The sequence below is a fragment of the Maniola jurtina genome, chromosome 25 (assembly GCF_905333055.1).
Source record: "Maniola jurtina chromosome 25, ilManJurt1.1, whole genome shotgun sequence".
NCBI lineage: Eukaryota > Metazoa > Arthropoda > Insecta > Lepidoptera > Nymphalidae > Maniola > Maniola jurtina.
This window is the reverse complement of record NC_060053.1, coordinates 5,077,488-5,094,108: the sequence shown is the minus strand read 5'-3', so window position 1 is coordinate 5,094,108 and position 16,621 is coordinate 5,077,488. Positions and strand designations below refer to the sequence as shown.

At 36.2% G+C, this 16,621-nt stretch overlaps 2 protein-coding genes and 1 long non-coding RNA gene across 4 annotated transcripts in view; 1 reads left to right on the top strand and 2 right to left on the bottom strand.

Annotated features, from left to right (window-relative positions):
• The window catches only part of LOC123877991 (deubiquitinase DESI2), a 16,433-nt gene extending 9,699 nt beyond the window's left edge, over positions 1 to 6,734 (bottom strand). The window contains exons 1-2 of one of the 2 annotated variants that reach the window (XM_045924960.1): positions 6,495 to 6,734; positions 5,463 to 5,617 (exon numbers count right to left, since the gene is read on the bottom strand). In XM_045924960.1, coding sequence (XP_045780916.1) covers positions 5,463 to 5,591 — 129 coding nt within the window. In that variant the 5' untranslated portion in view covers positions 5,592 to 5,617; positions 6,495 to 6,734. The remainder of the gene's footprint in view (positions 1 to 5,462; positions 5,618 to 6,494) is intronic. The other variant, XM_045924961.1, reaches the window with a different exon arrangement.
• Positions 1 to 8,028, bottom strand: part of LOC123877998 — a 21,150-nt gene extending 13,122 nt beyond the window's left edge. The window contains exons 1-2 of the long non-coding RNA XR_006798718.1: positions 8,017 to 8,028; positions 6,288 to 6,289 (exon numbers count right to left, since the gene is read on the bottom strand). This is a non-coding gene — a long non-coding RNA (uncharacterized LOC123877998). The remainder of the gene's footprint in view (positions 1 to 6,287; positions 6,290 to 8,016) is intronic.
• On the top strand, positions 7,030 to 16,621 carry LOC123877984 (coatomer subunit delta). Its single transcript, XM_045924946.1, has 15 exons — positions 7,030 to 7,169; positions 7,317 to 7,356; positions 7,444 to 7,564; positions 8,126 to 8,228; positions 9,038 to 9,157; positions 9,921 to 9,980; positions 10,994 to 11,105; positions 11,701 to 11,788; positions 12,181 to 12,333; positions 12,758 to 12,834; positions 13,691 to 13,779; positions 14,152 to 14,293; positions 15,115 to 15,226; positions 15,692 to 15,814; positions 16,380 to 16,621. Exons 1-15 carry the CDS (start codon positions 7,167 to 7,169, stop codon positions 16,546 to 16,548), a joined length of 1,512 nt encoding a protein of 503 aa, XP_045780902.1. The 5' UTR covers positions 7,030 to 7,166; the 3' UTR covers positions 16,549 to 16,621.

The window sequence follows — 16,621 nt, the reverse complement described above, 5'->3', positions numbered from 1 at the left end:
TGTTTCACAATCCATTCGTTCAACCGATTTTGATGAAGCATCCTGGAGTTATGGCAACTTTTTGTCTCGGAAGACCTGAGTTTTGTGGCTAAGTTTGTAAGTTTGTTTGTAGGCAGCAATCTCTGGAACTACTGAAACGATTATGAAAATTCTTTCACAAGTAGACAGCTACATTATTCCTGAGTGACATCCTAATCGTAATCCTAATCAGCTAGTAATGTTATAAATGTGAAAGTGTGGATGTTTGGATCTTTGTTACTCAATCACGCAAAAACTACTGGACGGATTTGGCTGTTTGGAATGCAGATAGATTATACCATGGATTAACACATAGGGCTACTTTTTATCCCGGAAAATTAAGAGTTTCCGCGGGATTTGAAAAACGTAAATCTACGCGGATGAAGTTGCGGGCTTGAGCTAGTAAGTTATATTTTCTTCTCAAAAAATTAGAGATCCCTGCGAAGTTACCCGTGCGACGCAGGGGCTGGTCGCTAGTCACACTCATATTATAAAGGCGAAAGTTTGTGTGTATGTGTGACGTGTGTATGTTTGTTACTCTTGCACGCAAAAACTACTGGACGCATTTGGCTGAAATTTGGAATGGAGATAGATTATACCCTGGAATTACACAGGTTACTTTTCATCCCAGAACATTAATGAGTTCCCTAAAAACCTATATCCACGCGAACGAAGTCGCGGGCATCAGCTAGTAAGAGATAAAAGCGTAGAATGTTCATTAATCGAATGTATAAAATATAAGGCACGCGTAATGTTACAAATTGCTATAAATTCTCATACTATACCCTGTCCACGGGAAGTCTTAACCACCATTGCTAATTTTAGGTAGGAACATTTGGTGTTAATCAAATTATGATAGGGGATCCATATTTCGAATGTCAGCGATAAAATTATTATTAATTATGAACTGACGACATTCTAATGCCGCGACCTAGAGGTCAGACTTTTTAGGGTTCCGTACCTCAAAAGGAAAAACGGAACCCTTATAGGATCACTTTGTTGTCTGTCCGTCCGTCAGTCGTGTCTGTCAAGAAACCTATAGGGTACTTCCCGTTGACCTAGAATCATGAAATTTGGCAGGTAGGTAGGTCTTATAGCACAAATACAGGAATAAATCTGAAAACCGCGAATTTGTGGTTACATCATTTAAAAAAAATGTATTTCAATTTTAAAGTATGATAACTTTACCAAGTGGGGTATCATATGAAAGGGCTTTACCTGTACATTCTAAAACAGATTTTTATGTACAATAGTTTTTAATTTATCGTGCAAAATGTTGGAAAAAATACCCGAGTACGGAACCCAGTGTGCGAGTCTGACTCGCACTTGGCAGGTTTTTTTTTATAAATACATTATTAATGACCCAGGCATTAATGACTCCAAATTATGAAAACTTTGCTTACGTAGTAGTGAGCGATGTGGTTCATAAATGGAGATCACGGATTTGATTCCCGACTAGGGTAATAGAAGAATTCCCGATTTTCAAAATGTTTTTGGACTTACATTATTAACGTGTACAAATTCAGTGAGAATCTTTTTCATCATGATCAACCTTTTGCCGGCCCACTACTGATCACGGGTCTCCTCAGATTTCGCACACTTTTGAGAACATAATGGAGAACTCTCAGGCATGTTTAATGTATCACGGCTTTTAAGTAGGAGTTAAACTAAATTCTAGTTGAAAAATTGAAAACGTGCGAATTAACACCTGTTGTAAATGAGACCCTGACAGCTAACATGTTATTTTGTTTCAGGGTTTTACGACCACCTTGACCTGAAGGATATAATTGTAGGTAATTATTTTGTATACAGCAAGCCCAGTCTCTCTCTAAATTAAATTGACAGTCTAAACTCTAAACCTAGTGCTATCCTTTTCACTATGAATTGGACAGCAGTATATTTCGAGAGCTGCAATTTTAGTTTATTTCAGAGATTTCGCACAACAGAATATTATCCACATCATACCTATACCTACTGATTAAATTTGAACCTAGGCGCCATCTCCACGGGCCAGTATCGCGACGAGTCCATCCTAGGCACGTCGATTCACTTTAAATAATATCGATTTCCGATTCGATTGAAATTGAACATACTAGAAACGAAGTGATGTGAGGTCTACCCTTTCAAACAAAAAGAAAAATTCCAAATCGGTCCAGGCGTCTTTGAGTAATCGGGGAACATACATAAAAAAAATAACAAAGATTCCAAGTAATTGAGAACCTCCACCTTTTTTGAAGTCGGTTAAAAATAATAGGACTCAGTATCTTCAATGACGCAAAAAGACTGAATGGTCAAACGAAATGCGTAAACCGTTTGCGATAAATGTTTCTCAATAAATTACTCATAACAATGCCCAATTAAAACAATAGTTATTCATTATGTTTGTTATTATAACAGCATGTTAATTAGAGTGCTCATACATGGGTGGCTTGACTCATGACTCAAGACTCTGTTATCTTCTAGCATTGACAGACGTCAAAACAGACATGGAAGGTGGGATAAGATCACACTAATATTACAAAGGCGAAAGTTTTTATGTGTGTGTGTGTGTGTGTGAGTGTATGTTTGTTACTCCTTCACGCAAAAACCACTGGACGGATTTGGCTGAAATTCAGAATGGAGATAGATAATATCCTGGATTAGCACATAGGCTACTTATTATCCCGGAAAATCAAAGAGTTCCCACGGGATTTCAAAAAACCTAAATCCACGCGGACGAAGTCGCGGGCGTCAGCTAGTAGTAATTATGGTACACTTATAAACTTTAGGAAAATTATGACAAGATAGTAAAACAAGTGTAAATTAAAAATTTATAACACCCCCGACAAGTGAAGGTTACAGTAACTAGAAAAGAGCTGATAACTTTCAAACGGCTGAACCGATTCTCTTGGATTATAGCTAAGAACACTCTCGGTCAAGCCACCTTTCAAACAAAAAAAACTAAATTAAAATCGGTTCATTAGTTCAGGAGCTACGATGCCACAGACAGATACACAGATACACACGTCAAACTTATAACACCCCTCTTTTTGTGTCGGGGGTTAAAAACCGGAAAGTTGGACTCGCGCCTGAGGGTTCCGCAGAAACTTGTAGGTATGTAAATAGGGTTAACTGGATAGACCGTGAAAAGGTAACAGACAGACAGACAAGATATTTAATAACATTACTATGCACTATGCATCATAGTCAAATTACCTACCTGCTTTGGTAGCTCTGTAACGTTTATTTTCTTATTCATTATATTATGTTAAAACTAACATCTAATAACAATGAAAAAAAAGTTAAAGCAACATGAAAAGTTGGCGCGAAAAAACACTTAATAATTTAATGTCCATGTTTATTAAAAAAAAAAAAACATTATTAATTTTGCAGTTGACAAAAAATTGCTAATCCAACACAAGTGTTTTTTTGGATGATTTCACTATTCATTTTGACCACAAAAAAACTTATTTTAAATTTAACTTATTTTAAAAAGAGATTTTTTTTCTATTTTTTAACACTGCATATTTAACACCAGGGAAACAAAAGTACTTTGCTGTCTCTTTTTTCATAATGGAACAGATAAGATAGGCGCTACTATGTGTTTATGGTCTTGTCAATCATTAGCCTACAGCTTTTATCTGAGTTTTTAGGGTTCCTAAAGCAAACAAGAAATCCTCAGTTTGTTTGTCAGTCAAAACTATTAGGAACTTGCTCTACACAAACTTGTCATTGTTACAAATAAGTTTTTTTTTTTCTTCATAACTCTTCCATCTGCAATCAGTCGGTGGACTATGAACAGATTTGAGGACCAAATGTACAAATAAGTTTTATATAAAAGACATTTCGCTATGTGTGCTATAAGAAAGAACGATACAGCCATAATATATCAAAGTGAAGACACATCAACCAAGCCGCTCAACTGGCTTTAACTGAATGTAATATGTGTATAATGCTCTTATAGAAGGTAATGTAATAGTTATATTGCTTATGTATTATGTCTCTAGAGTCTAGATATTATTGTAACATTTTGTTTTTTAGAAATGGCAACCGCTGAGTTTTTAGAATAAATAGAATCTGCTTTCTCACTGTTGATAGACTTAACATGTCATAAAGTGGCACAAGAAATAAATATTTCATTTCATTTCAATGTCTGCATAGAACAAACTCGGCCAAAGGAAAAGTTTACCTACCACAAAATAAATAACTTTGTTTTGCATTTCAAATCCAACTTATGTTTACAGCAAGTTTTCCATTGGTATGACTACAGAACCCTACCTATACATGTTCTGCTTCACACTTGACTAGTTATAAATCATTTTAATCTGCAAAAAAGCCTGCTTTTTATCAAACACGCTTATAATCTGACCAGTCCCACGTTGTTTACACTTTGCAATAAAGAGATTACTTGCATCGCTTGTTCCAAGAGAATGGAAGCAAGGCTAAATTAATTACGAATTTTTGCTTAGTGGCTTTGTCTCGTGGGAGGTTTCGACCCTAGCTAATTACCACCTAAAGTAAAAAAAAAAAAAAATTACCACCTAAAGGCAAAGATGTGCCGATTTAGCTTCACATTACTTAGTAAAAAATGACTATACATATTATACATTATTATACATGAGCTACAGAACAAAGGCTTGGGTGCTAATGGACATTAAATAATAAACAAATATCTATTTAGTACAGACTTGCAAAGAAACTATGAATGAAGTAAACTATTAAAAAAAATGGTGCTAAGTATTGAATGACTGAATACTGAAAAGCCACAAATTCTTAGGCACAATGCACTCCTGTAAAGTGGATTGGCACAGAGGCACAGACACTATTTGACACTCACTGCTGCTACTTTGACAAACTTTTTTGATAACAAGAAAAATTTAACTTTATTTACTTTGGCATAGTAGGAATGGTTCAAAACAGTATGCCCTTTTTGAGGCTTTTATAATTATGTGTTGTTTTAATTAAACCAAGTTTAATTGTATGTCAAATTGAACAAAATTGATTTTGAGTAGAAAAGATGCTGCCTCTACCATGCTGCAGGAATGTATTGCACTTTCCGATATCCTTCCTTCTAAGGGTGCGTTCCCACTGTCGTGACGACAGATGGTCGTGCAGTTTAAAGTGTCAGGGGTTCACATATAGAAGTGTACAATTGACTGTCTTCCACAACTTTTTTATGAAGTGATGACAGATTGTCGAGACAATGAGAGCAGCTAGCTCATGGCAAATTTAATGGGACAGCATTCAATGGGACATAGCTAGATACAATAGTAGTTCAAAGATTTAAAAAATTGTTGACATATATGGGAACAGCTAGAGATAGTTGTCCAAAGATAAATTAATCATTACAACATAATGGGAATGCACCCTAACTTTTAAGTTGCTTTTCTGTATTCAGAGCTAAAAGTAATTTTCGTGCACAACACAAAAGTGCCAGTCTACATTTAAAATGTCTCAAGTCTTACTAAGTTGGGTAAATCGTGGGGCTCCTCCTGCAAGATGGCAGGAGTGTTTAGGAGGGGGTCCCGGTCGTCTCCAGGCCGGTCCGGAGCCCCCCGATCGCAACGGTTACGGCAGGCATCGCATTTCTTCATTGCTATACATACTTCTTAACTGCGGACTGTGGATATGTCCAACAGATTAAACTAATAAACAAAATGTATAATTTCCTTTTTATATAATTTTGTTTATTAAGTAACCAAATTACATTAGTTATTTCTCAATAAAAAAATATGGCTCCCTTTTTTTACATAATTTTACAACTAAGCTGTTTACATCTGGTAAAAAAAGAATAATGTTTATTTTAAATTTTGAATAATATGTCTTATTGTATATATTGAATCAAAACTAATATCTTTTTAGAAATTTGTATTTTTATATACACTGAATTTGGTCAAACAATTTTTATATAATATGTATTTGTTTCACTATAATATCTATAACCAATCTCAAGACTATTTTATTATATTTTACAGCTTAGTCAACATAGACTATGACGAATAGAATCCAATTGAGAAAACTAATAATTGTATATAAACTAATCCTTTAGTAAGTCTGTTTGCCCATTACAGATACAAAATAGAGGCTATTAGATTTATCGGCAATAACTTGTAAATTTAACTTAATTACAACTATAGAAATAAGTTTAATTATACATCATAAGTACAGGAAGGTCTATCTATAGGTTTTATGACCAAGACTTTGTATTAAACTACTAAGATAAACACTACTAAATTATATGAAAAATAAACTAAAACTAATGCTAAAGATATGAATGAGAAACATTCTACATCTATTTTAGTTCCTATGCTTCTAAAAGACTTCTTAAATAGATATTTGAGTTACAGACTAGTCAGGCATGAAAGTACTTTATTGTATGCAAACGAAACATGTAACTATTAGCTAAAACACGTCAGGTTATCGATAACAACGCATATACACCAATGTATCGAGCATATCAATGTGCTGTTAACGCAAAAAAGCAGAGTTTTACTTACAAAAGTATGTAGCAGTCTGCCTATTGAAGGTGTATTCCATAGAACTCTGCGTGGCTCAGATGAATAGCTCCATCATTGGAACGGCATTGAACTCGTCGATGATTAACACTATTTAAGCGCAAGAATACAGAGATATATTTTATAATGTAACAAATTGAACACAATGTGCTTACTTCCTTTCTGACAAAAGTGACATTTATTTTATTTTTTGTATTACGATTGCAACTGCAGCTGCCGACGTAGGTGTGAATAGGACCTAGTCGCTATTGCAATCCCTATCATAGGCCACAGATAACTATTATACTAGCATAGGCGAGCCAGCGGAGAGAGAGAGAGAGAAAGAGATTAAAAAGTATCGGTAGTGTTGAAAGATATACTGTATAAAAAGGTCGAACAAAAATATTTTGGATAATATTATTCATGTTTTGATTCAAATCTGCTAATGAAAGTTCAGAGGAAGGTCCATGGTTCAGTGCAGTTATCTAATCTTTTATATACGTTTGCTATTTTACCGGTTTTCAAATTATACAAAAAAATCAACCCTATCCTTTAAACTGTCAATGTCACATGCATTTTGTCAACACGTCATCTTGCTTATGCTGTCAAATGTAATAAAGTTTCAAAAATACGCAATATTTCCTGAATTTCTTGTGAAATAGTGTTTAATTTAAAATGGTAAATATAGTTTTCAATAAAGCTCTTCCTATTCTAATACATTTTCACAAAGTTATGTCATCAGAAACTATACTTAACCATTAACTTCGTGAACAAAGTATTCGGCTTATAACTTTCGATTCTAATTAAATATTTAATATATTTTAGGTGCTTATAGCGGCGACAGTTTGTACGAAATCAGGGAAAGGTAAATAACACGCAATTATATTGATATAACACGTGTATTGTATAGTTTATTTTATGGCTGAAACATAATAACAAAATGTTCTTTTAGCCCTGGTATCTCGACAGTTCGTCGAAATGACGAAAGCACGTATCGAAGGCTTGTTAACTGCCTTCCCTAAGCTAATGACTGGCGGACGTCAGCATACGTTTGTGGAAACTGAATCTGTGAGGTAAGTTTTACAGTTTACAAACAGTTTTATTTACACCTACTTTACAGAGCTTATAATCTGTATTACTAAAGAAACATGTAGTAAGCCTATGACTTCATCCACTTGGAATTAGATTTTTAAAAAACCCCTACAGAACTATTCACTTTTCAGGGATAAAACATAGCCCATGTTCTTTCCTGAGATGTTAGGAATAACTGTATAAAATAATGTCAAAATTGGGCTATAGAAAGCTAACAGACTAGCAGCAAGTCAGACAAGACTCTCACATTTATAATATTAGTATGGATTTACAATAATAGCCTCCTATAAAAAATTAGATTAACAAAAAACATATGGTGTCTAAGTTATCACTCCAATATAGGCATAGTAAAGATGATAACCTTACCTCCTATAAAAAATTACATTAAAAAAAATATTGTCTAAGTTATCACAAGTCATAGTAAAGATCTTACACTTATATTTTCTGTACAGTAAATTATTTATTTAAGTATTTATTTCTATATCACACTGAACATTGGCCAGTAGTTACTGATTCTAAGATATCTGTTTATTCTCTTTTAGATATGTATACCAACCCTTGGATAAGCTATACATGTTGCTAATAACAACTAAAGCCAGTAATATTTTGGAGGACTTAGAAACACTGCGTTTATTCAGTAGAGTGGTAAGAATTGTTTACATTTTTACATAAAATGAAGTTGATACTGATCTTATTTCTTTACTAGTATGGATTTTATGTTAAAAAAGGTGATATTTTAAATTCCCTGCTTGTTCCTTGTCTGTCTGTCTGTCTGTCCGTCGTGTTTGTCAAGAAAATTTATAGGGTACTTCCCGTTGACCTAGAATCATAAAATTTGGCAGGTACGTAGGTCTTATAGCACATGTACAAGAAAAAATCTGTAAACTGTGAATTTGTAGTTACATCATTTAAAAAAAATTAAAATGTGTTTCAATTTTCAAAGTAAGATAACTATACCAAGTGGGGTATCATATAAAAGAGTTTTACGTATAGATTCTAAAACAGTTTTTTAATATTTTTTATGTATGATAGTTTTTGATTTATCGTTTAAAATGTTGGAAAAAATACCCAAGTACAGAACCTTCAGTGCGCAAGTCTGACTCGCACTTGTCCGGTTTTTGTTTACAACTTGGGATTGCTTGCACATGGTGATTTTTGTCAGTAGGAGTCATAGATTATCTAAATGTTATATTCTTAGTTGCTCAAACTGTAAAAATGGCAAGTTAGAGAAAATCACTGTATTGACGAAAAAAAATTACTGATACACGCAATAGAGGCGGGAGAGAAGATAAGCGATGTTGGCAGACTAACACTAGTCTGAAATAAACTTTTTCTTTTTCTAATAAAGATTTTTCTTCTCTCCATTTAACGACAACTCTCAATAACGTCATAAATTGCGCAGTACCGTTATATAGTGTCGTTATATAGAGTTTATACTGTATTTCTATATGCAGGTGCCAGAGTACTGCACACAGCTTACTGAAGCAGAAGTGTTGAACCAGGCATTCAACTTGCTGTTCGCCTTTGATGAGATTGTTGCTCTTGGTTACAGGGAGAGTGTTAATTTGGCGCAGGTAATATTTATCATCATTAACCCATCACCGCCCCACTACTGAGTACCGGTATTCTATCAGAGTGATAACCGCTATGGCCACAGTCCATTAATGAAATGAAATGAAATAAAATAAAATGATTCTTTATTTTTCTTCATTATGATGGCCAAGTGTGGATTGACACACTTAACACACCATTGAGAACAATATGGAGAACTCTCAGGCATACAGGTTTCCTCATGATGTTAAAACATGTCTTAAACACCCTTAGCTCTGAAATGTTCAAATTCAAAATATTTTGATTCAATTAAACTTTGACAAGTGCTTTGGAATCGTCAAAATAATCTACCACTGGTTCGGAATGCCGTTCCTACCGAGAAGAACCAGCAACAAACTCGGCAGTTGCTCTTTTCAAGTATTCAATTCACAGTAATATGCCATGTTAGTGGTGCATGACCAGAATCTAATCCTGGACTAACCTGAATCCTTAACAAAGTCAAAGTCATTAGCATATCACCGCTTCAAGTAGGTATCATTACATTTACTCTATTATTATAAAAGTTCTGAGAGGAGACCCGCGCTCAGTATTGGGCCAGCAATAGATTGATGCTGATGATTATAAAAGTTTTAAAATGGTTACAAATATGGTAATTTTTTTGGTAAAAAATGTTGATTTTTGGTTTAAAAATAATAATAAAGAGTTGGAAACAATGTTATTATTAAAATAACAATTGTTTCCTATTAATTATAAGTATGTATATTAGTTTTATTATTATTTTCTAAGGTACGCTCGTTTGTTGAGATGGACTCCCATGAAGAGAAAATCTATCAAGCTGTGAGACAGGTAAAGTAAATGAATATCATTTGTGAACAGAAATAAATTGGCCTGGTATCATTGAATGAGACTCCCAGTTTCTTTTATTGTAGTTTTTATGGATCTGCTCAGACAGGGGAAAATCACTATATTTTATTTTGTTTTTATTAAATTTAATTTAGGGGATATATATAATATTTTGTTTTGAAGCTAAAGAAAACTTGGTTAAAAGGTGATTTTTTGAGGTTTTATGCAACATTTCAAACCAAACTAAACCATAAATACGAAAGTATGCTATCTGTTACCTTTTAACTGGTTTGCCAAACTGATCTAGTTATATTTAGAACAGAGATAGTGTGCGTTCAAAAGATGGTCATGGTAATAATTTTATTACAGTGTGATTTACTGTGGGTGACAATTGTTTCAAATACAATTCACACCAATTGCGTATGCAGCACGTACATGTGACACGTGCGGAGTGATGCGCATAAACCCCTAACACACCAATTCACGCATACGTCCACGCTTTTCGCAAGCGTATGCCATGTTTCATGCAGTTCCATACATTACAACGCAATGGTACGCGCTACGTCTATGCTTACGCAACGCTTACGCAGCATGTGTGAACGAGCTATAAATCGTGCTTTTAACATGACAATTGACACAGAGCAAATATAACGATTTATACATCAAATTTTATACTGCAAGATAGACTACTTAGTACTTACACACAGTCACATCTTATTTTTTTTTTCTTTAAATCTGGCTTTACTCTGATTAGCCAATGTCAAGTTTGTGATATTTTCAAGTTATTGAATTTATACAAGTATGGACTCCGTCTGCGCCGGCGCCCGCCGACATACGCGCGGCGCCCCTTTAGAGCGCTTCCCAGTCAGTTCCACCACCAAAAACACCAACTAACACAAAAACCAGCCACTCTTAACAAAAAAAACACTCCAAACAAGCACAGCACGCGCGCCAGCAAACGCCATCGCAGACGAAGTCCAGACACATCTTATGTTAATATATTTGTTTCGTTGTAGACGCAAGAGCGCGAAGCAGCCAATCGTATGCGTGAGCGTGCAAAGGAGCTGCAGAGGGAAAGACTGGAGGCGGCCAAGAGAGGACAACAGCCACGATCTTCCAGCGGGTTTGGTAAGTTAACCTACAAGATGAAAAATATATTTAAAGTTAGTTATATTTGCTAACAAAACCGTGCTTTAATGTGTTTTTAGGGTTCTGTACCTCAAAAGGAAAACCGGAACCCTTATAGCATCACTTTGTTGTCTGTCTGTCTGTCCGTTGTGTCTGTCAAGAAAATCTATAGAATACTTCTCGTTGACCTAGAATCATCAAATTTGGCAGGTAGGTAGGTCTTATAGTACAAATACAGGAATAAATCCGAAAACCGTGAATTTGTGGTTACATCATTAAAAAAAATGAAAATGTGTTTCAATTTTCAAAGTAAGATAACTATACCAAGTGGGGTATCATATGAAAGGGCTTTACCTGTATATTCTAAAACAGATTTTTATTTATTTTTATGCATAATAGTTTTTGATTTACCGTGCAAAATGTCGGAAAAAATACCTGAGTACGGAACCCTCGGTGCGCGAGTCTGACTCGCGTTTGGTCGGTTTTTTTTTATATTAAAGATGTACGTAAACAAAGTATGTCAATAAGTGACATTTTGATTTCATATTCAGGATTTGATTTGGCCGTAGATAAATGACTATTATTTGATTCTCAGGTAGTGGCTTTAGTAGTTCATCGATGTCGGCCTCGACGGCAACTGAACCGATCACTGAAAAGATACCCACCACGCCTGTCCGAGACACGTGAGTCCAGTCACCTTTCTTTTATTAGCTCGTTCACACAGGGTGCGTAAGCGTAGACGTAGTGCATACCATTGCGTTGTAATGTATGAAACATGGCACACCGCTTGCGTAAAGCGTGGACGTATGAGTGACCCGGTTTGTTAGGGGTTTAACGCGCGTCACTACGCACGTGTCACGTGTACGCATTTGCTGTGAGTCAGCCTTTAATCTGTATTCAATATACTAATGAAATTATCGGCCATCTTTGACTTGATGTCATTTTTTATCAGTGCACTGAAAAATCTCGGAAATGACATCCATATTGATTTCAGAGATTATGTATAACAGAAGTGTCCATAATACTTGTTTAAATTGGAAGTTTTATTGATAATTTGTAATTTTATATGTTTTAGTCGTCCGTCAACCCGTTCGGCCATGAAACTTGGTTCTCGAGGCACCGACGCGGATTCCTTCGTGTCCCGCCTGAGGAGCGAGGGCGATACTACCGCTTCAGCCGTGGCCACACCCGCTAAGATTGATAAAGCGCCTGTCGCTAACCAGAAGGAGTAAGTTTTTTGTGCACTTGTACTTGAAACTTCACATAAACTATCATTTGATAAATATCGGTCAAGTCAAGGTCAAGCGTACGAAGTTTTCCGTACCATTGTACAAGAATTTATTTTTTAATATTTTTATTTTCGTGGTGGCCATTTTGAAATTTCTATTATTTATTGTTATAGCGGCAATGGAAACACACATTCAGTGAAAATTTCAAGTCTATACCTATTACGGTTCATGAGATACATCCCGCTGACAGACGGACAGTTCCATTGGCACCCTGCGGGTACGGAACCTCGTAACTTCTCTATTGGCAGGATAATTCTTTTAATTAAACAACCACTTACAAGTACAGCGTAAATCTTTAGGTAGGTTAAGGTCAGCGTAGGTTTTTATTATAGACAACTTTTTAAGAATAGTTTCTTGTTTCAGTGTGCATTTGCGTTTCGAAGAGAGGCTCAATTTGACCGCCGGGCGCGACGGTGACGTACAGAACTTCGAACTTTCAGGTAAAAACTATTTAAATTGATTATAAACTGATAGGAGCATATCTAGCAAGATTCTGCGAGCAGAAAAATGCGCGTGAAATTTTTCTTCGGCATTTTTTCCGCATACTTATATTCCATACCATTCGATTTTCTGTTCTATTGCACTGAAAGAGTTATTTACCCCAGGTCCTATACTTGCATGAAAGCTTAAATTTTTTCTTTCTTTCAAATCAAATCAATTATTTTATTTGCTTAAATGCAGGTTAAATAGGTCTTACAAATTCATATTGGTATCACCACATATCTTTACAAATATTATAAAGAGGTGAAATTTCTAAGTTAGTTTGTTGGAAGTAATCGTAAATGAACCATTTTATTTTTAAAAATTGTAATAAGCAACCCGTGCGAAGCTGGGATGGGTCGCTAATAAATATATAAACACTGTCCTCCCAACCGAGTTTTCGGCCACGGCAGCCAATCTTCATAGATATTATCCAACTCCTCGGGAGATATTATAATGCAAAAGTGTGTGCGCAAACACAGGTGCACTTTCTATTCCCTCACTCTCATAGCCCGATGGGACGGAAGTCCGACACGACCGGAGAGATAGATAAATAGAAAACTTTACTGCGCACTAAACATGAAATAATCAAAACAAACAAATAATGTCCAACGGTTTTACTAGTTTAACTTTGTGACTCTGGGTTATAAGTACTGCAAATATCTTCAGAAAAATGCAATACTTAAGCGTTTTATGGCAGTGGAATATGCTAACCACTAGTGACTAGAGCAATGATTCGGCGGCTACATATTATTTATATAGTATAAGGGACATGCTAACGAAAATTTTCTGAAATAATAATTCTTTATACTTTAGGTTTGCTGACGTTACGTATAAGCAACGAGCAGTTCGGGAAAATTCACGTTCATGTCGACAACAAGGACACCAGGCCATTGCAATTACAGGTAAATCTATATCCATACTAATACACATTATAAATGCGAAAGTTTGTCTGTCTGTTTAACCGACTTTGATGAAATTTGGTACAGAATTAGCTTACACCCGGGGGACGGATATAGAGCCAAAGAGTTCCCACTGGACTCTTAGAGGCCCATCTGCTTAACCAATTTATATGGAATTTGATATAGTGGTAGCTTGCATCCTGGATATTGACATAGCTAACTTTTTATCCTGGAAACTCAAAGAGTTAACACGGAATTTTTAAGCAACCTAAATCCGTGCGGGCATCATCTAGTAATATATAATATAATAATAAATAACGCCCTCAAGGAACAAAATATCACTTTGGTCCCATGTGACACAAATAACTATTACAGACTCATCCAAACGTGGATAAGGAAGCGTTCAGATCGGAAGGAGTGATCCGTTTGAAGCAAGCGCAGCGCCCGTTCCCTCTTCACAGCGACGTCGGCGTGTTAAAATGGCGTCTTACTCATGCAGATGCTGCGCCACTATCGGGTAAGTACCACTCATCATGATCAACCCATCGCCGGCTCACTACAGAGAACGGGTCTCCTCTCAAAATAAGAAGGGGCTTTATGTTTAACTTCGGTTTTTCGTTACATCGAGTTTGAATTATACAAATGCGATGCTACAGAACAGTTCAACAAATTTTTTATCCATCCTATCCATACTCCATGCCTACCTTAATATTATATGTGCCTATACCTTAATAATATTATAAGTGCGAAAATTTGTTTGTCTGTCTGTCTCTTTGTGTGGCTTTTCACGGCCCAACTGTTTAACCGATTTTTAGTCAAAATCGGAGTTCCTACGGGATTCTTAAAGGCTCATCCGTTTAAGCGATTTATATGAAACTAGCTGTGCCCGCGACTTCGTTCGCGTGGAATACGCGGCTCTCAGCGCGCTTTATATAGCCACGGACGCTCAGGCGCGAGGCGTGTTCGCCGTGATTCTTTAAATTGACATAACTTTTTTATTTATGAACCGATTGACATGAAATAAACACTAAATGCTAAGTGAAGCTTGCACAAACACACAGACAAACAGACAAAAAAAAATTAATTACAATTTCGGGTTCGGCATCGATATAATAACAACCCCTGCTACTTTTTTTTAAATATTTTCCATTGTACAGACACCACTTTTCTACAATTTTATTATATGTATAGATTTGGTACAGAGGTAGCTTGCCTCCCGGAAATTGACATAAGCAACTTTTTATCGCGTAAAGAGTTCACATGGGATTTTAAAAATATAAATCCACACATCCATAATCCAATATGCGGGCATAGTCTAGTTTCTTAATTCACTTGCAGTGAACTGTTGGCCGTCGGACGGCGCGGGCGGCGGATGTGACGTCAACATCGAGTACGAGTTAGAGCAGGAGCATTTAGTGCTCTCCGACGTCAACATCACCATACCACTACCGTGAGTAATAGTTGTTTATGTTGCTAGTGCGTAAACTTGAAAATTATAGACGAGGCTGCGAGGAGTGTCAATCAAACACGAGCATTAGGCATGCACTGATTGATTTGTTAGTTTCACCTTGGCAGATACCATATAATTTCTAACCTACCCTCACGAGGCGCCCACCACTTCCGTGAGTTGTTTATGTTACTAGTGCGCAAAGTTGAAAATTATAGACGAGGCGCAAATTTATTACTCGAGCCGCAGACGAAGGTTTAAACGCTCCCGACGATTGAAATACGCCCAAATCGAAATGTGTAATTTTGTAGACACATTCAAGAAAGTAACAGTTGCACTGGCTCAAAGATTTTTTTGTATCAATCATCATATTATTTGTGTGTTAACAATATATTATATAGTTTTATAAGTTAGTTTAATAGGAAATGGTCGTATTTTTTAATTTATTTGTATATTATATATTTATAGGTCTGGCAATCCGTCGCTGGTGGTGCACCAATGGGAAGGCAGCTACTTGCAGAAGGGCCGTAGCATAATCTGGAGTATTCCTATTATCAACAGGCAGCAGAAAACTGGCACGCTGGAATTTACGTGAGGATAATTTTTTTTTTAAATCCGCCTGTACATTGTGCCAGGGAGGTCGTCGGTTTTTTTTATTATAGGCAAGCGCTTGACCCGGATTGTAATTGGTAGGAAACACAGATCGCGGAAAAGTATTCCAAACCTCAGCCGTGCGTATGAGGATTGATGACGCAAAATGTATCGTGCGAGTAGTAAAAATATTGTAAAAATACCAAACTATTTTGTTATGTTACGTTAGTTAACCAGTCGTGTTTAAAAAATTAAAAACGCGACTGCCCGGCCAACAAACAAGATCAAAAGACTTTCCACATTTGAAAATGGCGCCATACAGCCGCCATGTTGATTTTTGACGTGACAACGTCTTATAATTCGATAGAGCCGGCTGCACGCACGAAAAAACATGACTCATGCGGCGTTACCTCGCTCTGAGGCGTTCCATGTAAGGCTTGAAGTGCAAGCGAGAGCGCGGAACGAGCGACAAAGAAGCACAATCGGCCTTTGTTGTCACGTTCAACTATCGTCAGTAAACCGACTTTACAGACAACCAATTTTTTTATTACTATTTTTGTTATAGGGTAACACCGGCCATCCCCAACGACTTTTTCCCGTTGTCTGTAACGTGGACGTCCGACACGTCGCTTGCCCTCCTCACCGCGACCAAGGTGACGCAGGCCGACGACGCCTCAGCCGTAGACTACTCGCAGGATATCAGCTTCCATGCAGACAAATACGAAATCGTGTAGTACTAGTATATCAATTGTATTAATATATTCCGTGTATTTCAGATTTATGCTAAATAAATGATTATTATACTAT